Below are 25,205 nucleotides of genomic sequence, written 5' to 3' on the forward strand. Positions count from 1 at the left end.
GAGTAATGGAGAAGAGACATGGTAACAAGAGAAGCTGTTCACTTGTAAAGTGGCTTGATTCCTTTGAAATGTGTTGTAGCTAGAGTGCTAGTTTCTGTAAATCCTGCAGGAAGCAGAATTCAGCATTGGCCTGGATCACAATGCCATTTTGCCTCTGTCTTTTAATTAAAGACTCATAAGGACATACACTGTTTGATTACATGTGGCCAGTAAAATAGATTTTAAAAGTACTAAAAATGAAGACATGTTTGGACAACATATGTCAAGGAATTCCAGTGCCCATATCAGGGGGGTTTGTGTGGCAAAGTATTCTTGATTTAGTTCTGATAGACATGCTCTGATTTGTTATTCTTAAACTGCTGAGATGTGAGTGCACACAATCCACACCTTCCAAGCTTGAAATCTACGAATAATACAGCCTATTTTTTTGCTAGTGTGTGTGCCATCCTCTTGATAAATTTGTTGCAGCACCTTGTTCTGACATTTCCTCCCTCACAATATGGCATATACAGACATTCATAGCTGTCAGATAGAATTATAAAAATTGCTGACAACTATACAGATTAAAAACCCCACAAGTCTACTTTTTTAATTCAACACCCAAGAATTAGTGTATAACATTTCATTTAATTGAACATTTGTAAATTTAATCAGGCTTTAAACTAATAATGCTGTAATTTTACTGGTATGTCATCATAGCTGACCAGAAGCAGATGTGAATTTACACTTCTTTCTGGTTTTCTAGACAGTTATATACCTCATCCTTTATCAGTATTAACTGTGTATTTTGGTTTGGGGTTTTAAGGGTTAAGGGTTCCAGGAAAAAAGAAATAGCCATTGAAATGGCACATTGGCAAAAAAATTATCTGCATATCTTTTGTATTTATTTATTTACTTACTTACTTACTTATTTTAGGAAAAGGAGGTTTGGGGGGACAGAGATTGATGGATAGTTGTCCGTAATACAAAAAAAATAACATTTGAACTGATGTTTTACATACTTTGCTAAGATCAATAATATTATTTTTTTTTATTTTTCTTCTTTGTTCTTTTAATCTGAATGAAAGCTTAATGTAAAATTAAACTTACACACCTATAAAAAGGTACTGTGCAGTTATGTGATGGAACAGGATGAGATCAGTTGTCAGATATTTAAGGACATTTTCTGTAGAAAGCAAGAGTTCTTAATCGCCAGGCTTAAGAAATCGGGAAAAGATGGCAAGATACCAGCATGGGTGAGATGAGACCTGCTGGTCAAACTAAAGGGCAAGAAGGAAATCCAAAGGCAGTGGAAGCTGGGAGAGGTATTCTGGGAAGAGGAATGCTGCCTGGTTATGTAGGGATGGGGTCAGGAAGGCCAAGGCATGGCTGAAAAATAAGGGCTTAAATGGATATGTCAGCCAGAAAAGGAAGGTCAAATAAAATGTACCCCTGCCCCAGATGAAGACAACTGGCAAAGTGATAACCATGGATGAGGAAAAGGCTGAGGTACGCAACTACTCTTTTGGGGTTTTTTTGCCTTAGTCTTCACTAGCAACTTCTCTTTGCAAACCTGTAGAGTGGATGGACTGCAAGACAGGGCTTGGAGGAGAAAAGTGCCCCACACTGTAAGAGAATTCAGGTTCATGACTACTTGAGGAACCTGAATAGACCTAAGTCTATGGGACCTGGCCAGATGCACCCACAAGTCCTGAGAGAACTGGCTGGTGTAGTTACCAAGTCACTCTCCAGGAGTCCACTCTCCAAGTCATGGCAGTCAGGTCAAGTCCCTGGTGACGATACAAAGGGATAGTTGCACACATTTTTAGAAAGGGTAGAAAGAAGAACCCTGGGAACTACTGACCTGGTGGCCTCACCTCTGTGCCTGTGAAAATCATGGAACACATCCTCCTGTGATTCAAGATAATTAGCATGGCTTTACAAAGAGCAAGTCATGCCTGGACCAATCTAGTGGCCTTTTATGATGGAATGACTACATCAGTGGACAAGGAAAGAGTTATGAACGTTGTCTGTCTGGACTTCCGTAAGGTTCTGACACAGTCACAACATCCTTCTAAATTGGAAAGGTGGATTTGGTGGGTGGACTGTTCTGTGGATGAGGAATTGGTTGAATTATCGCATATAGAGGGTAACAAACAGTGGCTCAATGTGCAGATGGATATCAGTGACAGGTGATGGCTCTCAGAGGTTTGTACTGGGACCAGTAATGTTTAATATCTTCATTAGTGACATAGAGGGATTGAGTGCACACTTAGCAACTTTGCAGACACCACCAGACTGAGTGATGCAGTTAACCAGCCTAAGGGACTGGATGTCATCCAGAGGACAAGCTTGAGAAGTGCGCCTATGCAAACCTCATGAGTTTCAGCAAAGCCAAGTATAAGGTTCTCCAGCTGGAGGTCAGAGCAACCCCCAGTATCAATACAGGCTGTGTGATGAATGGATTGAGAGCAGCCCTGTGGAGAAGAGTTTGGGGAAATTGGTGGACGGAAAGCTGGACATGAGCTGTGCATTCACAGTACAGAAAGCTGACTGTATCTTGGGCTGCATCAAGACAAGTGTGACCAGCAGGTCAAGGGAGATGATTCTCACCCTCTACTCTGCTCTTGTGAGACTCCACCTGCAGTACTGCATCCAGCTCTGGAGTTCTTGGCACATGAAAGACATGGACCTGTTGGAGCAGGATCAGAAGAGGACCACAAAAATGAACAGAGGGCTGGAACACCACTCCTCTGAAGAAAGGCTGAGAGAGCTAGGGTTGTTTTGCCTGAGAAGGCTCCAGGGAGACTTTATTGTGACGTTTCAGCACTTAAAGATGACTAATAAGAAAGGCTGGGACAGACATTTTAGTAGAGCCTGTAGTGATAGGACAAGGGGAAATGGTTTTAAACTAGAAGAAGGTAGATCCAGACTAGTATATTAGTTCAGATTAGTATATTAGCATTAAGTTTCACAGTGAAATTTAGGAAAATTATTTTGTTTATAGATCTAATAGAAGTCATGACCAATGATATGGGACCTGTCAATGAGAGATGAAAGTCTGCATATTCTCTACCTTGTCAATGACTTTGGCAGATACTGTCTTCCTGCATTTTTTCTTTGAAGAGTACATGGATGCGTGTGTGCTTGTCTGTGTGTGTGCTCACACCATAAAGATCATCCTAGTGATTTAATGTAATTTGACATTACTGTTTATACTTTAAATACCTTTTTGACATCTCCAAATATTTATTTCACATTTTTTGGTCTGTAACATCTTTTGCATTTTCAATCAGATAATGTGTCACCCACCCCCAAACCCTAAAAATATCAGTATCTTCACAAAGTATACATATAGAGTGATGAAAATCATAACTGCAAACTTTTTGATCAGTTATAATAACCTTTTTTTATCTCCAATAATTATGCATTGTAGTGATTGACTGTGGCCATCCTGGCGTTCCTCCTAACGCAGTCCTGTCTGGAGATAAATACACGTTTGGGTCTACCGTTCATTATACCTGCACAGGTAGACGATCACTGTTAGGGCAGGCATCTCGCACATGTCAGTTAAATGGACACTGGAGTGGATCTCTTCCTCATTGCTCAGGTAATATTTTCGAATTAATGAGTGTGTCCTGAAGTTGTTTTGAGTGTGTTTTGATTTTTATCAAAAGGCCATTTTAAAACCTGGAAAATCATATATAAAACTGAAGTACTATCTTAATAGAAGTAAAAAAAATATAAACTACTAACAAAAAATAGTTTGGAAGAAGTAGGATTTCTCAATGGCATATGTATATGTCTCATTCTCAGTGACATATAAAAAAGAAATTGCACATTCAGTACAATGTTAAAGGAACCAGTTTGTTTTGAAAATGTTTCCTATGCGAGTTCTGGAAACTATTGATTTCCATGGGGAAACATTTCATCTTTATCATTTTAAGATGGTAAGTTTATTGAGTACTTTTTTAACTAGCAAAATACTGACTTAATGACAACACAAGTATGTCTTAATTGCATGATACATCCACCTTTATGAGGCCAAGTGGGCTCCACATAATTTCAAGATAGGGTGATTGTTTTTTGGGGGAATGCCATCTAACACTTGTAATACATTAGCCCTCACTGAAGTTGAGTTACGTTTTGCTCAACAACCTGATGCTTAGAAATGGTCTCTTTCACAATTTGTTTGATTCACTTTAAAATCAGTGATCAAGTGAAAAAACAAATTCAATTTGGAATTTTAGTAAATCCCATTTCTTATCTTAGAGTATGTAAACACAGATTGTAGCATTGTTTAATCATATTAACAATTTCAATTCTCAATAAATATTGGGAGAGGTTCTTTCTTGTCATACTCATGTTTCTATTTTCTAGCCTGAAGAAATCAGTGGGGTTATGGACCTTACTCAGATCTACATAATTCAGTGTATTTAGAATCCTTCAAGGCAGAAGACAGGAAGAAAAGTGTCATATATTTTTCTTGGGTTACAGCGATGCCAAATCAAGAGATGAAAAATAGCCGATATGCAAATCTGACAATACTACTCTACTAGTTTCATACTAAAAATCCGAGATTCTTTACAGCATTAATAAATCATGAAACAGTGAAATAGTTTGGGTCAGAAGAGGTCTCTAAAAATCATCTAGTTCAAGTGTCCAGACATGGTCAGGGACATCTTCCACTAAAATCATAGAATAGTTTAGGTTGGAAGGAACCTCCAAAGGTCATTTAGTCCAATCTCCTAGCAATGAATAGGGACACCTTCCACTAGACCAGGTTGCTCAAAGCCCCATCCAACCTGGCCTTGAACACTTTGACGGGTGGGGTATCAACAACTTTTCTCAGCAGCCCATCCCAGTATCTCAACACACGCATCCTACAAAAAATGTCCTTATTTCTAACCTAAACCTACCTTATTTCAGTTTAAAAACATTGCTCCTTGTCCTGTCGCTAAAGGCCTTGATAAAATGTCACCATCTTCATTATATTTTTATATATCTTGAAAGGCTGCTGTAAGGTCTCCCTGAAGCCTTCCTTTCTCCAGATGAAACAGCCAAAACTTTCTCAACCTTTTATCATGGAGAGGTGTTCCAGCCCTATGCTAATTCTTTGTGATCTTCCTCTGGACTTGCTCTAACAGGTCTATTTCCTTCTTGAACTGTGGACCCCAGAAATGGACACAGTACTTGAGGTGGGGTCTCATATACTCACATATTCCAAAACTTTTTCTTAACTCCTGCCTCAGGTATAAATCAACTATGTCAGCTACAGTTTCAGAGGTTTTTTTTTACAGCCCGTAGCACAGAAATATTTTAAAAAAATGTTTAAATGGTGCTCCTTGCACTAAATTCCAAAGGGTAGGAAGAAGTTTTCAGTATCTGAAGCTTCCCCTGCAAATTTTTAGAAGTGGTTGCAGGCAAGGAAAATATAAATGTTATCTTGCTCTGTAAATCCCTCTTCTTTCAATAATCTTCTTTTACAACCTAAAATGTGACTGAAAATAGAAAATGTGAACACCTAATTTAATTTCTTAATATTCCATCAATAAAATTGGAGGAAATTATACCACAATGGGAACAAAGATTACGTTCTTATAACCTGTGATATTTAGAGCTATGCACCAGAAATCAAATTTAATATTAAATATTACATAATAAATTATGAGACATTTATGTCAATTGCAAATTCAAACAGATTAATTTTTATTTTATTTTTTTATATATATAGCTAGTGTGCATCGATATTTGTTTGGAGAAAAAAAAATCATTTTTAGATAAAATCCAAGGCTGTTTAGAGTCTTTATAAAGAAAAAAATCTAATTTGCAAATTAAAAAAAAAGACACAAATATCAAGAATAGAAATAGGAGCCCTGAAAAATGTATATGAAAACATCACTTACTGAAAACAAATGAATAATAGTTCTATAATCATCCTGCTAATAAATTTTCAAATATATTGGGATAATAATTCATAAGTGAGGTACATGAAAATCATTTTTTTTTGCTAATGACAATTTTTGCAGTTACACATCTGAAATTTTAATCAGAGCTGATGATTCTTTCTCAATATGTGTAGAAAAATTTCTTTGACATAGATTAAATGTTAGTCATAGCAAATCAAATTGTGACAGGATGCACTGGGTCAGAAATTTGCAGCAACTTACAATTCTTTCTAAGTGCAGAGATGATTGCGTACTTACTTAGGTGGTTTAAATATCCTCCTTTTCATTAAGATTAAATGCCAACTGATAATTTTTTGCACATGTAGGTAAAGGATGGCTCATAACTGAGTATGAAAATCTCTTAGTTGAATCTCTGCATGAGGTAATAAGAAATTGTTCCATTATGATATCATTGATTATAACTCTGTAACTTCCTGATGTGATTAGTCATTTAGAAAAATTATTTCTGTAACTTTCAATCAAAAGAGCTGGTGGTTGACCTCCCTATGATTACAAGAATAATAATTCACAGTAATAATTAGGCATTAGGAAGGAACACATGATTTCATTTACAAGAGGAATATGTAATTTATAGTTGCCATTGTAAAAAAACTATTTTCATTTTTTTTATCTGAAAATTATTTTAGGCATAATGACAAATAACTTGCTGAAAAATTAGATGTTATTGTAGAGTTTTTACGAGGACAGCATAATGTATAGGCCTGGTTGCAAATCCTTCATAGTCTAAATAAATCCTATTGGAAAATGTAAGATACAGATTCCCCAAAACCAAAAAAAAAAAAAAATCTTGATGTAGGACATTTTTAAATTATTGTAAAAATATGTAGCAGACTATTTTCAAACCAGAGGGATGTTAAGTCACCTGATTGGACATGAAGTATTTTGCAGGCTTATAAAAGTCTTTTGCTTACAATAATTTGGAACTATTTGCAGGTTCTTTTTAAACAGGCCTGGGAGGCTGCTTTACTGATGTGTTTCACATGATGAAGTGCATAAACAGAGAAGAGCCTAAAGTTTCGAGTCTATAATTTTGAACCAGTCAGCTAGCTCTTATATTTACTAGACTTAACTTGTTTTTTCTGAAAGTGCTAAAATGCATAGGACCATGTAGCTTTTGCACATAGATGCTCTAAAAGTTCACAGTAATAGATGTGAATACATTAGTTTGCTTATTCTCAAGTGAAAAGTGTTGGTTGAAGCTTGCTTAACTTAAACAATCATAAAATTATATCCTAAATTAATGAGAGTGGTTCACAATTAGCCTACTTCGTCAGCTGATTCAGCAAGGGGTTGAGTAAGTATGAACTGCCAGGTTTATTCTTTTTTGCATTTCCAAGTAAAGCTCTGCCTTTTTTTTTGAGTCTCCAGATATGCCTTCAGACTGAGGCTCCATAACTGCATTTTCCTTTACATAAGCCTATAAGGAACGGTGCAGATCAGATCCTGTGAGGTGCTTAGAGTTATGCTGGTTTTCAATGACTTTGTGGGGAAAGAAGGAAGCACGGCCTATATGAAAGGAAATAAAAAGTAGTAAGCATGACCTATAAGACTGCAGGCAACCACATGAATGACCTTCATAAGTGGCGGAAGTGCATTTGACTAAAGCAACTATTTTTTCAGACACTGTAATTCTCAAAGCAAAGAAAGCTATTCTGTACATGCATTCTACATGTAACTTTTGGTCTTCTGGTTCTTGGAGCAGTCTATCTATATCTGTGTAAGAACTTTCCTTGTTACTTCTATTTAAGCTTAAATTAATACCTGAAAAATATGGCATTCTTTGCATAACTTGTATAGATCCTTCAATAATTGTCACAAATGTGAATGTATGTGTAATATGATGTTCTTCAGTAGCTAAATTAAAGCCTTCTAGCTGATTCCTAAAATATTTCTTCTTAACTTACATTAGTGTTACTAACTGCAAAATTATGCAGATATGTTCTGAAAAATGTTTGAAACATTTTTTTGTAGAAGACTTAAGTTTATTTGCAAGTTTCACAGAAAACTCTATGCTGTGGGTGAAAACCCGAAAAGAGCAGCTCCAAGGATTTTAGAATTCAACTCTTCTGTGTTCTAACTCAGTAATACAATATACTTTAATCTCTTATTAGATAGAAGTCTAGCTTAAAGACCTTTAAAAACATGAAAGAGCAGATCCTAAGTATACACTAAAAGATTTGAACAACTGACCTGCTGTGCAAATACAGTGTTACCTAGAGCTTCCTAAAAGCTCCCACAATAAATGATTTAGCTGTATAATCTTAGATAATATTATTATGACTATGTTGATTATTTTGACGTTGATATAAAGCAGATAGTACAACACATTAACTTTCTATTTTACAATTTGCTTAAACATTTCTATCTGAGGGAAATTTAGCTGTCAAGCAGTCTTTGAAGTGAACTTTCAAAATCTCTATAAATCAGAGAGGCTCTTTATGTCAAATATACATAAAATTGTTGACTACAACTTTCATTCACTGATAAAACTGTTACAACTCTAATGATACAATAAAAATGGGAAGTATATGAACATTCTGTATAGATAAACAAGAAAATTATCGTTATGATCAGGACTGTGGTTTTGCTGAGAATTCTTTATTTCAAATGAAAAATGGTCAAGGATATTTTGTTTGGCAATTTTTTTTTCCCTTTTCTTGTTTGATGATTATATTACCAAAAGTTTAGCATGGTCTAAGGGGAATCTTGAGATAATTACAATTTCTGTTCTGTACTTACATAAAAGTAGTACAAAGAAATTATTTCAGAATCCAGTAATTTTGTAATTACAGGAACTCAAACCTACTGAGATATATGGGTTTTTTTTTTCCATAAATACAAATTTATTTATAAATGTATAGAAATATTATTTTAAATGCAGTGCCATAATAATATTTCATATTTATTCTGATCTTTGCACTCTAAATTCTAGGTGACACAGCTGGTTCTTGTGGTGATCCAGGTATCCCAGGTCATGGGTCTAGAGAAGAAAACAATTTTAAAATTAAAAGCACAGTACATTTTAGTTGTGATGTTGGCTATATCCTCCATGGCTCAGAAGAAAGAACATGTCTGGCAAATGGAAGTTGGACAGGAAGACAACCAGAGTGCAAAGGTAAATCACAGAGGATCCAATGTATTTTTAAACTGTCTTGTTAAAAATGGTAATCAGAAGACCAATTTTATATTGACATTTTTGGTATATAGTTGGAGTTGACAATTTTTTCTCGTAAGTTACTACACTAAAGCAATATCTTGGCATCGGGTGACAAATTTGAAATCTGCTCCCACCACCCATGGGAAAACTGCATGTTTTCACAGTTTTGAGGGAAAAAAAGTGTACTGGACTGCTTATTTCTTCTTAATCTTGTGTCAGCATCAACTATTTGTGTTACCCAGTACAAAAAAAAAAAGAAAAAATAGAAAAGGAAATAAGTAAGGCCTCTAGAACTCAATTTTTGCTTAAAAAAAATAATCACACCATCAACTCATCTTTTGTTGCAACCATTGCATACATACATTTGTATTTCAGAGAAGAGAACTGAGTTTTAGGGAAATGTCAATGTCCGGATTTCTTTGGATTCACAGAATCACAGAATCCCAAGGGTTGGAAGGGACCTCAAAAGATCATCTAGTTCAACCCCCCTGCAAGAGCAGGGTAACCTAGAGTACATCACACAGGAACTTGTCCAGGTGGGCCTTGAATATCTCCAATGTAGGAGACTCCACAACCTCCCTGGGCAACCTGTTCCAGTGCTCTGTCACTCTCACAGTAAAGAAGTTCTTCCTGATGTTAACGTGGAACCTTCTATACTCCAGTTTACACCCATTGCCCCTTGTCCTATCACTGGATATCACTGAAAAAAAGCCTAGCTCCATCATCCTGACACCCACCCTTTACATATTTGTAAACACTGATGAGGTAAACCCTCAGTCTCCTCTTCTCCAAGCTAAAGAGATCCAGCTCCCTCAGCCTGTCCTCATAAGGGAGGTGTTCCACTCCTTTAATCATCTGTGGCTCTGCGCTGGGCTCTTTCAAGCAATTCCCTGTCCTTCTTGAACTGAGGGGCCCAGAACTGGATGCAATATTCCAGATGAGGCCTCAGCAAGGCAGAGTAGAGGGGGAGGAGAACCTCTCTTGCCCTACTAACCACACCCTTTCTAATGAACCCTAGGACGCCATTTGCCTTCTTGGCCACAAGGGCACATTGCTGGCTCATGGTCATCCTCCCATCCACCAGGACCCCCTGGTCCCATTCCCCTTCACTACTTTCCAGCAGGTCAACCCCCAACCTGTACTGGTACATGGGGTTGTTCTTCCCCAGATGCAAGACTCTACACTTGCTCTTGTTGAATTTCATCAAGTTTCTCCCTGCCCAACTCTCCAGCCTGTCCAGGTCTCGCTGAATGGCAACACAGCCTTCTGGTGTGTCAGGCACTCCTCCCAATTTAGTGTCATCAGCGAACTTGCTGAGGGTACACTCAGTTCCTTCATCCAGGTCGTTGAAGAAAATATTAAACAGCACTGGTCCCAGCACCGACCCCTGAGGGACTCCACTAGTCACAGACCTCCAGCTAGATTCTGTGCCATTGACCACAACTCTCTGCCTTCTTCCTTTCAACCAGTTCTTGATCCACCTCACTACCTGATCGTCAAGCCCACACTTTCTTAGCTTATCTATGAGAATGCTGTGGGAGACAGTATCAAATGCCTTACTGAAATCAAGAAAAAACCACATCTACCGCTCTACCATCATTCCTCCACCTAGTCACTTCCTCATAGAAGGCTATAAGGTTGGTCAAACATGACTTTCCCTTCATAAAACCATGTTGGCTGTTCTTAATGACACCCTCATCCTTGATATGCCTAGAGATGGAGTCAAGAATAAGTTGTTCCATGACCTTTCCAGGGACCGAGGTAAGGCTGACCGGTCTATAATTACGCGGGTCCTCCTTCTTGCTCTTCTTATAGACTGGTGTGACATTTCCCATCTTCCAGTCCTCAGGCACCTCTCCCGTTTCCCATGATTTTCCAAAGATGATGGAGAGTGGCCTAGCAATGACCTCCGGCAGCTCCCTCAGCACCCGTGGGTGCATTCCATCCAGACCCATTGATTTATAGATGTCCAGATTGCATAGCTGATCCCTAACCCAATCCTCATCTACCAAAGCAAACTCCTCCTTTGTCCTGACTCCTTCTGGGGCTACAGGAATCTGGGGCCCCTGGGGAGAGTCTGCAGGAGTAAAGACAGAGGCAAAGAAAGCATTCAGCACTTCTGCCTTCTTTGTATCCTCTGTTTCCAGGGCACCCACCTCGTTCAACAGTGGGCCTATATTTCCTCTTGTGTTAGTTTTATTTGCTATGTATTTGAAGAAGCCCTTTCTATTGTCCTTAACCCGACTAGCAAGATTAATTTCCAAGGAGGCCTTAGCTGTCCTAATTGCCTCCCTACATCCTCTAACAACTGTCCTATATTCCTCCCAGGTGGCAAGCCCCTCTTTCCATAATCCATAGATTCTCCTTTTCCACTTGACTTTGCCCAGCAATTCCTTGTTTAACCACGCTGGTCTCCTAGCTCCCTTCCTTGATTTCCTACTCATTGGGATGCTCTGATCCTGAGCTTGGAAGAAGTGGTCCTTCAATGCTGACCAACTATCATGAGCCCCTTTACCGCCTAGTACCCTTTCCCATGGGACTTCCCTTAGCAGTTGATTGAATAGGCCAAAGTTGGCCCTTCAGAAATCCAGAACTGTGGCCTTGCTAGGTCACAGTTAATTCATCTGTGTGATAAACAGTTGACTTAAAATTTTATTTACTAATTCTGTTGACATTTTTCAATAAAAATGAAATGCTAAAACAAGTTTATTTGGAAATAAATAATTCTAGAAATTTCAAGCCAAATGTATTATCATTAAAGAAAGTTCTAATGGAATAGTTATAGACAACAATTTATTACCTTGATTATCTTAATTCAAAAATAGAAAATATCTCCCAAGAGACTCCTTTTGAAAGAAAAGCTTCTTGAAAAGCAGAAAGTCATTTGAGAACCTGTACTCTTACTTGCCATTTTATCACTGTTTATGGCATTATATGTTTTAAATAATCTAATTTTAAAACCTTATTCAACAGACTGGTTTTCTGATACCCTTTCTGCTGAATGATTGCCATCCTGACCTAACATAAATACATATATGTGTTTGTATGCTGGTATCTAAAGGGATATGCTTAACCCAGCTGAACTTTCTGCTGGTTTTTTTTGACCTTATCTATTACAGAAATGAAGTACCCTTTTTACATTTTAAGATAGTTTTGGTGTTATTTTTGTCTCACAAAAATATCTTGAAATTATGTATCTGGTTCATAGATGATATATAGGTGTATAAGTATATATATAGAGATATATATGTGTGTGTGTGTGATGCGCATGTACGTATGTTATAGTTTAGGACACATCAATTAGATGTATGTATATGTATATATGTAATCACATACGAAAGACACATTCCAATTAGAAAGTTAATCATCAAAGAACTGGGAAGCATCAGGTTTATATGTGCCTATGAAATAATAGCTTGACTCTATTCTGTGCTTTGAATTAGGTAGAAAATGTACTTTGGTGACACTATAAATGCATATATACTATAGATTCAAATTGAATCTACAACTGTACATCTGTCTTTTTTGTAATCGGGTGTTTATTTTCAGAGGTAATCTATTTTTCATTTATTGCATATTTTAAACTTAAATTTGGAGGCTGTGCTTCCCTACATGCAAAAAGGTAAAAAATAGTAATTAATGCAAACAGATATGTACTGTACAACATGCCCTGTCAGTAGATGGTTGAAACTTACATTTTTCAGAACAGCAGCACATATTTCTACCACATAGTATTGCTGGCAGCAGGACTGTCAAAAATCAATTTTACTATATTTTAAACATATTTAACATTTTACATTATAGCTGTGCAGTGTGGTAATCCAGGAACAACCGCTAACGGAAAAGTATTTCGTATTGATGGAACTACATTCTCTAATTCAGTAATTTATTCATGCATGGAAGGATACATACTTTCCGGATCATCTGTAAGACAATGCACTGCCAATGGAACATGGTCTGGATCCTTGCCAAACTGCACAAGTAAGACACATCTCTAATGAACAGTCTTTGTTTTCCTCTCTGAAAGACAATAAAGTAAAATATCAAAATTTGATGCAAATAAATTAAGTCTTCAGCTTTTTCTTGTACTACTTCATACATCATTCTGTGTACATGAAATACTTAAAAGATTAATAATATGTTTTTTAAAGGCAGTATAATAAGGGAGTTGTATGGCTACATGATCTACTTTAATTCTCATAACTGTAATGATACCATAAAAATGATATCAAGCTATTATGTTATGAAAGTTATTAAGTTATGAAAGGATTTTCTTACAATGAAGCAAATAATTTCTACAGTCAAAGAGAAACAATGTTCTCATGAGAACTTGTTTCTACACTGTGAGATAAAAAGCAAGGATGTGTAGCTGGTATAGTTGCTGATACTGAGCGGGAGCTGCCAGAAGCTCCTTTTGTTGCAATGTGCTTGCTGAGGTTGTGCCTGGGCCAAAGGATCTGTGCAGCACAGGTCTGAAAGCCATGCTGCATGTGCAGCAAAATGTGGTACAGGTCTCAGGCTCCTCAATCTAACTGTATTTTGTATCACTGACTCCTCAATGTACAGTGGTCTTCTGCTCAGCATCACTGCAACAATTTAAGCTGATTTTTGCCTACTACAGTGACTTAAATGGAGGTATTCCAACTTTGGGTCATTGGATGGACTGCTTGGCAGGGGATTGGATGAGATGACCTCCAGAGGTTCCTTCCAACCTCACCATTCTGTAATTCTTTTGACTGTATGCATCTTTGAGGTGCCACTGAGCCAGCTAAGTAGCTACTACATGTTGCTTTTAGTTAAAGCTTCATTCCTATGCTTATGAAAAACACGTCCCAGTAAAAATGTAGGTCACCTCCTTACATATTCTTTCACTTACTTTGAAAGTCAAACATTGCAGCATAAGGCACAAGAGCAAGCAGATCTTTCCCCATTCTACTCCTAACCCACCTCTGTGAACAGTTCTAATGTTACAACACAGTAATATGAAGAATGACTCTTTTCCCACATCTTAGTCTTTTTCTTCATGCAACTCTTTTTCCAATACTAAGATAAAGATTAGTGAATACAAAAGGTCAAAAATATAAGAAAAAGAAAAATAATTAGGTCTGGGTTTTGCTTGTGGTTTTTTTTTTTGTTTGTTTGTTTTTTGTCTTTTTTTTGTTTGTTTTTTTTTCTTCGTAAAATAACTTGGAAAATTAATGATAAGAAGGTAGGAATTTTGAGAAGGTAGAACAATCTAGAGATCTGCTTAAAGCTGAGGTATTTGCAATGTTTTGAAATATTCTTTATACAGAAAAATCTAAAGAGATGAAACAAGGATTAGAGAAAAAAGGATAAAGACATGAGCTTTATGTTGTAATCCAGTCAAAATAATAGTATACCTGCTAAAATATCAAGGATTACCTCAGTTGTGTTGGCAATATTAAGGATAGTAAATGGAATATGCCAAATAAAGAAAGGTAGAATGTGAAGTGTTTGAATTTGTGTTTCTAAGAAAAATAGCTGTCTTTCACAAGTCTATATTTTTTAAAAAATTACAAAAAAAAAGCTATGACTTTTGAAGATTTTATTTTTTTTTAATAAATTGTGTTGCTAGGCAAAATAAAAAAGGCTGAACTCCATTTTTCTTTGCTACTGCACTAGCCTAACTCATATAACCCTGTAGTATGTATTATAGCCTCTTCTGTATCCATAGGCAATGATTATGTTGCACTTTAATTTGATGCATGCAGTTTAATTATTATTTGCTCACTCAGACTGTGATGGATTGTAGAGCAGGCATACTATATACCTTGGATTCTAAATTCCCCAATTATTTAGCTCAAGGGACCTCGTCAGAATACACTATAGACATTAAGCCATGGGTTTTTGCATTTTGGAAACCACAATACAAAGAGGGTGTCATTCCCATGCTTTGGCTTTGAGTTAGAAGTGGCCAGGATGTGCTTTCTACCCTGGAAACTGCCTCCTACAATTTTCCAGAATTAATAACAATGATGTAGGGGGATTATGAAATTTACTATAAGATAAACTGTAAGACACATGGGTGCTGTATTTTCCATGTGCAAGGCTTTTTCCTGGTGTTCTTGTTTTTTGTTTTATTTTCTGAGAACAATGGCTTTTTATCATTGCCACTGGGGTTTTCAAGATATCTTGCTTTGAAAACTGTTCCAAAAATTGATAGATCTAGTTAACCAGATCTGAAACTTACTTACCTATTCTCAGATTATAATGATATAACTCTTTATTAACTCCTTACGAATTATACAATCTCATTAGGAGATTGAATTTATCTCCTGACACTAAGAGTCACAAGAAGCTTTACAAATATTCCCACTCATTAAAGTAGTGTAGATCCATTTTGGCATAAACCATGGCCCATGTTTGGGGTTGCCTGAACATTCTCATCTATTTATGTGCATAGTGACGATGTAAGCATTTATAAAGTAGGACATTTTTGCATAGGTATAACTGAAATTCTCCAGACTCCATTTCCTTTCAGGATGTATCCAATGAAAAGTAAATTAAATAATAGATACCTGCTTCTTTCATAATGAAACTATGAACCAATAGGAAAATTTGAGGGTATCAGAGAGTGGCAATGACGTATGGATTATTTCATGCATTTCTTTGTTTGTTTGTTTTATAATTTTGAAATTTTACTGATCTAAATTGTGCAGCCCATTGTTTCTACTGTTGAATATATGTATTGGTATTCTCCAAATGTAACTGTTACACAGCTCCACATGTTGTGTTTGGCAGCTAATTCAGATGACATGTTTATCTGCTCTTGATGGATATGAGATATATGATAATTTTACCTTCTCCTTTTTTCCACAGTAAATTTCTAGTTTTGCCCTATGTTTTTACTCTCTCATATAAATAAAATCACATTTAGGTTCTAAAATCTGTTCTTCAACTATTTAATTGCAGTTATCAGTTGTGGAGATCCAGGAGTCCCAGCCAATGGCATGAGATACGGCGATGATTATGTTGTTGGACAAAATGTTACTTATATGTGCCAACCTGGTTATACAATGGAATCAAATAGGTCTTTAATTCGCACTTGTACTAGCAATGGCACGTGGAGTGGAGTAATCCCAACATGCAAAGGTACAACATTTATTTTTCTTGTCAACTATTTCTTCTGTGACATTTACATCCACTGTTTATTGTAATGAGTCAGCCAAATATTTCCACAGAAATCAAAACTTACTGTTACCACAAACACACCAAATTTATATTTTTGTCTGCAAGAATGGTGAATTCATCCTTTGCTTCTTTTCCCTTTTACTTTTTCATGCCAGCATAGTATGTCGAACAGTTCTTTGTAGCTTTATAAAACATTTTATTACCATGCTGCTAAGCTGAATTAGACAATATGAAATGGTGATTTAGCTTTTTTTTTCTTGTTAAAGTTAGCATGTGATACCAAAGATATGTCCCTGGTTTTAGAAAAAGACTGCATTCCTCATTTTTCTGTTTTATTGGAAATTTTTACTGCTCTCCGTTGAAATTTAAACAGTGACAAATCTGAATATTACAGAAAGACCGCCTTATCTCTGTCATCAAAACAGTTTTCTCTGAAAAACTTGCTTGATAAATCCTAAAACGTCTCTCTAGAGTAATTTTTCTCACTCTTCCTGATACCATAGCATTACCGTTTTGTCATTTTCTTCCTAGGTTCACACTATGTTTGATTTCTTTTAAAACTTAGTTCGCTAACTTTGTACTTCCCTTGTTTTCATCCATCTTCCTTCTGTGTTGTTTTGACAAAGCAGAGATATATACCTGCTCAGCAGTTCACATTTTCCAATCTTGAATTCGTTCATCAAAACAGACAAAATAAATTTAAACTCTCCACTGCATTTCCAGTTACTTTCCTTGCTGACTACAGTTCTCCTAATATCTTACCAAGCTGAGTTGAATTCTAATTCACCTCTGACAATATAATTTTTTTAAGTTATTTTCCCAACACATTCTTGAGAATGTCAGACTTCGAGATCTTTTTTTTTTCTATTTGTATTGTGCTCTGAGTGAGCCTCAGCTTCAATTACAAAACTGATTTTAAGAACAGAAGAATGACCATGCTGGTCCTATTGTTTTAGAGTCTGTCTGTCTGCAAGTGTTGTAAGCAAATAGTTTACAAGATCACAAGATAGAGCAAGTATTTATGACAGTCTCACAGCCTGAAATCCTTTAGGCATCTAACTGGGAGCAGAAAATCCAACTTTGATTTGATTCAAATGGAGCCATTTAAAGTAAGGTCAATTTTGGCTTTGAGTTTTGAGTCTTTCTGATTTTAGGTCATACATATGTATGGCTTGTGTAAACACTAAATAATAATCATATACAGTATCTCTGCTGTTCTCAAAATCTTGCTGTACTTCACACAGGTCTGTGGGAGTGCAGCAGGTAACTTAATAAACCCCATTTATTTCACTGCATAGTTAAAGGTAAAATATAATAGGCTGTAGTGCTTTTGAAATGTATAGCCACTAGTTCTTAATGTCAAGAGGAAGTGTCAGGGTCTTCTGGTACCATTTAGTTAACTGGAAAATGAACTAGGCAGAAAATGGCTACATAATATTCGCCAGGCCACTGAAATAGAAGTTACAAATCATTCTCTGGCTTTGCCTAGTTGGAAAAGGATGCATTTTCATCTGCAACTAAATATTCCGCTATTCAAGCATTGTATTTTTTGCAGACTTGCATTTTTAATATACTTTTAGGTCTTAAACTGACGTACATATTTATGGTTAAATCTCTGACCAAAATATTTAGAGAGGCATTCTGCCTTGTTGCTGGGTGTTGTTTTGCCTTTTTAACCTTAAAATTCTGACATTAACCTACTTTCATGCTGCTTCTGTCTAGTTTAGTAAGTATAAACCTGTATTTCTTCCTATATTATTCAGCTTGAAGGTTAAAAAATACAGACTAGTCATGAAGTTCTTGGAGAATGCCCATAGATTTTTGCTGCTTCGAGTACTTATTTTGACTTGCTTTTATTAAAACACCATGAAAGTGGGGTAAAAGCTATCATGTCCATTTCTGGGTTCTGGTTGCTTGTTTGGTGGTTTGGTTTTTGACTATGAACCAGAGCAAGAGAAACAGAAAGTATGAATTAAAAGGGCCTTAAGATTTATATCTGGTTTACTGGTTGGCAGGGGATTATTTGATAATATTACTACATCCAGCATTCTCAAGCAGCCATGCCTGATACTCCAGAGAATATTTGTGGTGTAATTTGTTAAGATTTTCTCAGTGAGGAGTATAAGAATAGAGAAATGGCACACAATGAATCGCTTGCAGGCCATATACAAATATGCAGTACTCCCAATCTAGATCCTCTGACTTATTCTGAGACTGCAATATGACAGACGTCTAAACATAAGTTTAAAGGTTATAAGTGCAACGTTTATTTTCCTCCATTCTTGTGGCCTGTGTTCTCTACTTTATTTTTAGTCACCGCCTTTTCTCATTTGCCTCTACAGTCTCCACTGAATTAAATCATAATAGTTTCATTTCCTTTCTTCCTCTTTTGCTAGCAGTTTCTCTTTTTTGCTCCTTTTTCTTGTTTATTCTAGTAATTTTGACCTAATTTTCTTCTTTTTCTCTTTCTTATTTTTTTTCATTTAACTTCTTTTATACCCCTTTTCCTGCACTTTTCAAGTAGCACTTCTCTGTTAGTACACCATTAACCACTGAACAACACTTTTATCTTTGTCACTAGTCATGTCTGTTTGTTTCTACTGTCCTGTGGCATTTTTCAGCCCTCTTTTCTACAACTGAGTAGATGCTTCTATTTTTTTCCTGGGAAGCTTGGAAATGAGAAACTATAGAATCACAGAATCATAGAACAGTTTGGGTTGGAAAGGACCTTAAGATCATCTAGTTCCAACCCCCCTGCCATGGGCAGGGGCACCTCACCCCAGACCATGTCACAGAAGGCTCTGTCTAGCCTGGCCTTGAGCAGTGCCATGGATGAATGGCACATCAAGAACTTCTCTGGGCAACCCGTTCCAGTGCCTCACCACCCTCACAGTAAAGAACTTCTTCCTTAAATCTAACCTGGACTTCTCCTGCTTAAGTTTAAACCCATTACCCCTTGTCCTATCACTACAGTCCCTGATGAAGTGTCCCTCTCTGGCATCCTTGTAGGTCTTTCTCAGATACAGGAAGGTTGCTATGAAGTCTCCATGCAGATTCTCTTCTTCAGGCTGAACAGCTCCAACCTTCACAGCCTGTCTTAATATGGGAGGTGCTCCAGTCCCCTGATCATCCTTTTGGCCCTCCTCTGGACTTGTTCTAACAATTCCATGCCCTTCTTATGTTGAGGACACCAGAACTGTACACAATACTCCAAGTGAGGTCTCATGAGAGCAGAGTAGAGGAGCAGGATCACCTCCTTTGAACTGCTGGTCACGATTGTTTTGATGTAGCTCAGTATATGGTTGACTACACTGAAATACTTCTTGTTGGCCTTCTCATTTAAAGAGGCTGCAAATCTTTACATTTTCTCACTCTAGCTAGAAGCTAGATGCTTTTTGGTGACAGGCTTTTCATTAAGAAAATACTGACCAAATTATGCTGCTTAGAAGCAGGCTTTCAAGTCAGGTGTCCTGAAATTTCATCCTTGGGCATTAATAACTATCAAAACCTAAGCTGGTTTAATAGGTTTAATAGGAAGAAAGTATTTGACTGTTACCAAGGTAACTAAAGATAATTACACTCCATGTGGTCTAAACAAACAAAATAATTTTGTAATAGACCAGACCTCTCTTAAATATTGTACACTTCATAGTCTCCATACTGATTTTTAGGTATTCTTCCTATTCAGTTTGATGCAGCATCCAGTTTTATTTAAGACACTCCATCAATCAACCACTCTCTACTAAACAGAGGAAACTAGAAGTACTAACTTCAGGAAGTGAGGCAAAAATACAGGGTGGAAGATAGCATGTCCTGACAGTAATGTCCTCTAAAAAAGGTGAAATTAGCACATATGGTTCTTCTAGTAATTGTGTACACTGGGGATATTTACAGCAGCTGGACCTAATTATTTTGAATGTTATTGCAGCTGTTACCTGCCCAACTCCACCACAGATCTCTAATGGAAGGTTGGAAGGAACAAACTTGGACTGGGGATTTAGCATTAGTTATGTATGCTCTCCAGGATATGAACTCTCTTTTCCTGCTGTTTTGACCTGTGTTGGGAATGGAACATGGAGTGGTGAAGTACCTCAGTGCTTGCGTATGTATTTACTTTATAGTTCTCTATTTGTTTATTCAACTATAGTGCTTTTTTTCCTTTGTAAAGTTTTCAACTTTTTTCTTAAATTTTCTTTTTCTCCCCCCGCAGTGGCTAAGTTAATTTCAAACCATTGTATTTTCCAAAATTGTAAGATAATTTATAGATTGTGGAAGACATAGGAATGTCTGTAAATCCTCTGTGAGCATATAGGAAGCCTTAAACACAAACACAAAAAAAATATTACAGGCAGTGTGTACCAGATGATCCAAAGCAAAACAAGATTAAGAGACGCTGTCTTGTTTTCATGCCCAGCTACGTATAGAATAGGGGTAATTTCATTATAATCTCTATTCTTTGCTCATTACTCATCCTGAACTTTCTCTGATGTCACAGAGGGGTTTCTTCTGCTGGTGATGTTGACTAGGCTCCAGGGTGATTCCTGGACAATTGTATTTCCCCCTACACTAAATTACAGTCTTATGCTGTAAACTTTGTTAACCTGAAAGTTACAGCACTGATGGATCTTTACGTTGCTACAAATGTCATTGTAACAGCAGATGTGGCTTTTTTGGTTTTTTTGTTAGGTTGCCATCATTCAACTCATTATTTAAAAAATCTTTTTAAAGAAGTGCTTGTGAGGCTTCTGAGAGACATTTGATTGATAGCACTGAAGAAGGAGGTTCTGTCATTTGCAGAATAGCTATTCTGCTGAAACTCTGTAACGGTCTTGAACAAGGAATCAAACTGGAAAAGGATCATTTTATGTTTGTGGCTGTACAGTTTTTAAAGTTTAATTCAAGCTTGCCAAGTAGCTGAGCTTGCCAGGTAGCTTGATAAACATCGCAAAATGCAGTTCTCCATTCTTTTACTGTTTTTTTTTTTACATTCTTCCATTTAAAATTGGCTATATCCTACTACTATGAATACACACCATATAGTTGTTTTTTTTTTCCTGATGACAGTCTCATACCATCAATAACACTTGTCTCATGATTGTGAAAATGTGTGTGCCAGAGCTGGAACATGTTGAAAGGCATTGGTTCTGGAAGAAAAAGAAAAATCAACATTTGTTGTTCAAGTTCTCTAAATAGAGCTCTTCTAGGGTCAACTATATTGTGAACATCAAAGACCATGAAAAATTATTTTCATAATTTGGTTTTTATTCAAATATTGTGTCTTTACATGATTTTCAGATACCACAAGCTATTGGAGTACTCAATATTGTAATATGTTCCGAAAAAGGGGCTCCACCTTTAATTTTTATAAAAGATACAGTTAGTACAGAAAACAGTTGCCTGGTAATTAAAGTCTGTTTCATGCAGAGATTACATTAACTGAATGTTGTTAATGTGCAATGGTTACCCATTGGCTTGCAAGAAAAATCAATTGGCAGCCAGTGCTTGTCAAAGAGCTCAAACTAGCTGCCATCTGGCAGAAATGAGAGGGAGCTGTTGAAAGTCATTCTCAATGAGCAATCTTTAAGCATTTCTTGACATCAGAAATCTAGTTCCCAGCTTGGTTCCATAGAGCCTGTAGCTGAAGATATGCATGGTAAAGTTATAACATGGAATAATTATTCAGAATGGAATATGGTCATGTCTTTGGGTTAGCATTTGTCATCTATGATCTAGTAAATTTGTCTCCTTAATTATTCATATAGTACTTTGAGTAAAGGACTGCTGTTTTTATAAGTTTGGCAATAGCAAAAAATATACATAGGCCTATGCCTGGAGATTCCTATCTAAAGATATAATTTGCTCTTAATCAATTAAATGCCTTTGAAGAAAGAGACTAGCTTTCACAGCTTCAGTGTCAAAGATCCGTGACCATGTTTCTGTTAGTGGCTCTCAGAGTCCTTTGGGAAATACTTCCATTGGCAGTGGGAGCACTCACAGAGCTTCTGGTTTGCTGCAACATTAGTTTGTTCTGTAATCCGCTGTTCCAATATCAGAGGAAAACTGTCATGTTTTATGATGGTGCCTGGTTTCCATGATTACTTTGATAGACACAGATACCCAGTAGCTCTTCAATGACTGGGTAAAGTTGACTGACAATTACGTGGTGTTTACTTATTTTTTTAAAAAAGTAATATCCTTACCAAAAATAACATTTTTCAATGTGAGGATTTTTTTTTTATTTTATTTCTGAGAGTAGTTGATAATCTGTGGGTGAAAGGAGCTATTCAGGAGGTAAGTTCCAGCCTCTCTATTAAAAATCTGTGTTTAATATAGTTTCAAATTAAGACTTCCTCAGAATTTTTTAATGAAAACATAAATTACAATCATGATCTGTCAATCACAGTGAGGTTCTTTGTGGGACACTATCCCCAATTCATAGATCTTTTCATAAGTTGGCCTATAATACAGCATACAGTCACATTCCTTTTAAAATGATGAAATTGAATACATTTTTTGTATGTTACAGATTAAGCCTTTTTTCTTCAACAAAGCTTGTGTGCATGGATTTACCATACACTCAGTGTCTACAGAAGTAGAGGGCAGGAGCATTTCATGTGAGCAGGTCCTTTGGAAAGCTTAAGGCATAAATGACAAAGAGATATTAGAAATGTATTTTGAAGGTGATTGTTTAGGAGATGTAATTTAAATTTTATTTGTAGAAGTGAAAAGTGGAACAGAAAATTCCACTGTATGTACAGTGTGTCTTTTTAGAATTATGTCATTGTACACATCCAGGTTAGAGGGGTTTTTTTGTGTGTGTGTATTAGAGAATTTTCTGATCAGAATTCATAGAGTGTCAGGGAAAAATATAGTCTGACGACACAAGGTTTGCCATAGCTGATTGCATTTCCTCAATCTATTCAAAATCCAGCTTCTGACAATAATCAGTACCTTATGCTGCAGAAGACAGACAATGTATTTGCCAGCAGTGCATTCACTTAGTTATGGTGTTCTATTAGACATAACAAATGTCTAGGTGATAGGTATAAATTAAAAAGACCAATTTAAGAATATGTTCTCATCAGTCAAGTTTATCCCAGCTATTAACAGCTTATTAGTGTTTGACTTCAAGACCGCCACTGAAATTTACTCTATTGTTTGATGGGTTTTTTTGCTAGCTGTACCAAATTTTAAGTGTTTTACTTCCATGCATAGCAAATCGTATGCTTCAGTGGAGGATGAGGAAGTAAAAATTTACGATTCCTCAAATCTGTCCGACAAGTATTTAATGACACAAAAATGTTGAATAGTTGTTAGGAGGCAGAAGAAAGAAAACAGAAGAGGATGGGAAACTGACATGAAGTTTTGATACACTCTCTGATTGGTCTCTATAGGAGGATTTGCATATTGATGTGGCTTGGGGCAGAGGTGAATTGTGGATATTTGTGCCTTAATAAAACAAGTTGTGTAACTCTAAGTGCCAACTTTAAGCTACTGACCAAGCCCGCTATGTAGGCATTTTGAACAGCTAACAAAACTGCTGCAAACTGAAGCAGACTAGACTGGCTATCTGGTTTCCCTCTAAATTTCTATTAAATGTTTCTTTATTTGAACTGTTGTCATGGTTTAAGCCCAGCTTGTCACTCGGAAACTATGCAGCCTTTAGCTCACTCCTTTCCCCCCCCACCCCTTCCTTACCCAAGGCTTCCAGAGGGATGGGGAGGAGAATCAAAAGATTGTAAGTCCCACGGGTTGAGATAAGTACAGTCCAGTAACTAAGGTATTAACACAAACAGTGCTGCTACCACCATAATAATGATAAGGGAAATAACAAGGGAAGAGAATACAACTGCTCACCACCTGACTGATACCCAGCCCAACCGAGCAGTGGTCTAACCCTTCTGGGTAGCTGCCCCCGGTTTATACAGTGGTCATGACATGCTGTGGTATGGAATACCTCTTTGGCTAGTTTGGGTCAGGTGTCCTGTCTCTGCTTCCTCCCAGCTTTCCCTCCTCCCTGGCAGAGCGTGAGACTCAGAAAGTCCTTGGTCAGACTAAACATTACTTAGCAACAACTAAAAACATCAGTGTTATCAGCACTGTTCCCAGGCTGAAGGTCAAAACCACAGCACTGCTCCAGCTACTAAGACTGAGAAAAATGACCACTACTGCTGAACCCAGGACACCTGTGTTTAATAAAATGAATATAAATTTGGAGTAACTGCATCACCAAGATCAGGTGTCATATTTTGTGTATTTTTATAAATGACATTTTCCATTTCTACCATGTCTTTTCTCATAGCAAAGTTCTGTGGTGACCCTGGAGTACCTGCTCAAGGGAAAAGAGAAGGCAAAAGCTTCATCTATCAGTCAGAAGTCTCTTTCAGCTGCAATCCTCCTTTTATTTTGGTTGGCTCCAATACCAGGATTTGCCAAGCAGATGGCACGTGGAGCGGATCTTCCCCTCGATGTATAGGTAAGGTTACAACCATATTATTGAGATTTCTTGAAATGCATATTATTTATTTTACTGATAAGTCAATCTAGGAGTTTTCAGCTGTTATCCTGGTGTTATTCTATGCACACTAAGAATCAAGAAACTTTATTTTTGTTTCTCTCATAAGCGTAATGCATGTTGTTGAACAAGCTCAATTTTGTAATGCATGTATCATTAAAATACTGTAATTTATTTTGTCTTTATTTTAATTTTTTTTTTTTTAAGAACCTACTCGCACAGCATGTGAAAATCCAGGAGTCCCAAGGCATGGGTCACAAAACAACACATTTGGCTATCAGGTGAAGTATATTAATTTTTTTTTTACTTGCATATGAAAATATTTTTATACTCCTCAAAGTCTAGAAACTTCTGATCAGAGTTCCAGGAACTGCTTACACCTTTTAAGAGCTGGTTGCTGGAGCTGCTGTGTTTTGTTATTTCTAACTGTTGG

General features: G+C 36.8%; 1 protein-coding gene across 3 annotated transcripts in view; it reads left to right on the plus strand.

The window, feature by feature from the left end:
- Positions 1-25,205, plus strand: part of CSMD3 (CUB and Sushi multiple domains 3) — a 604,683-nt gene that overhangs the window by 553,281 nt on the left and 26,197 nt on the right. For all 3 annotated transcript variants that reach the window (XM_005150930.4, XM_005150931.4, XM_031050517.2), the window contains 7 exons: positions 3,416-3,589; positions 8,881-9,063; positions 12,910-13,086; positions 16,039-16,218; positions 20,186-20,359; positions 24,560-24,733; positions 24,980-25,053. In XM_005150930.4, the coding sequence (XP_005150987.2) occupies positions 3,416-3,589; positions 8,881-9,063; positions 12,910-13,086; positions 16,039-16,218; positions 20,186-20,359; positions 24,560-24,733; positions 24,980-25,053 (1,136 nt within the window). The remainder of the gene's footprint in view (positions 1-3,415; positions 3,590-8,880; positions 9,064-12,909; positions 13,087-16,038; positions 16,219-20,185; positions 20,360-24,559; positions 24,734-24,979; positions 25,054-25,205) is intronic.

This window comes from Melopsittacus undulatus, chromosome 1 (genome assembly GCF_012275295.1).
Source record: "Melopsittacus undulatus isolate bMelUnd1 chromosome 1, bMelUnd1.mat.Z, whole genome shotgun sequence".
NCBI classification, from domain to species: domain Eukaryota; kingdom Metazoa; phylum Chordata; class Aves; order Psittaciformes; family Psittaculidae; genus Melopsittacus; species Melopsittacus undulatus.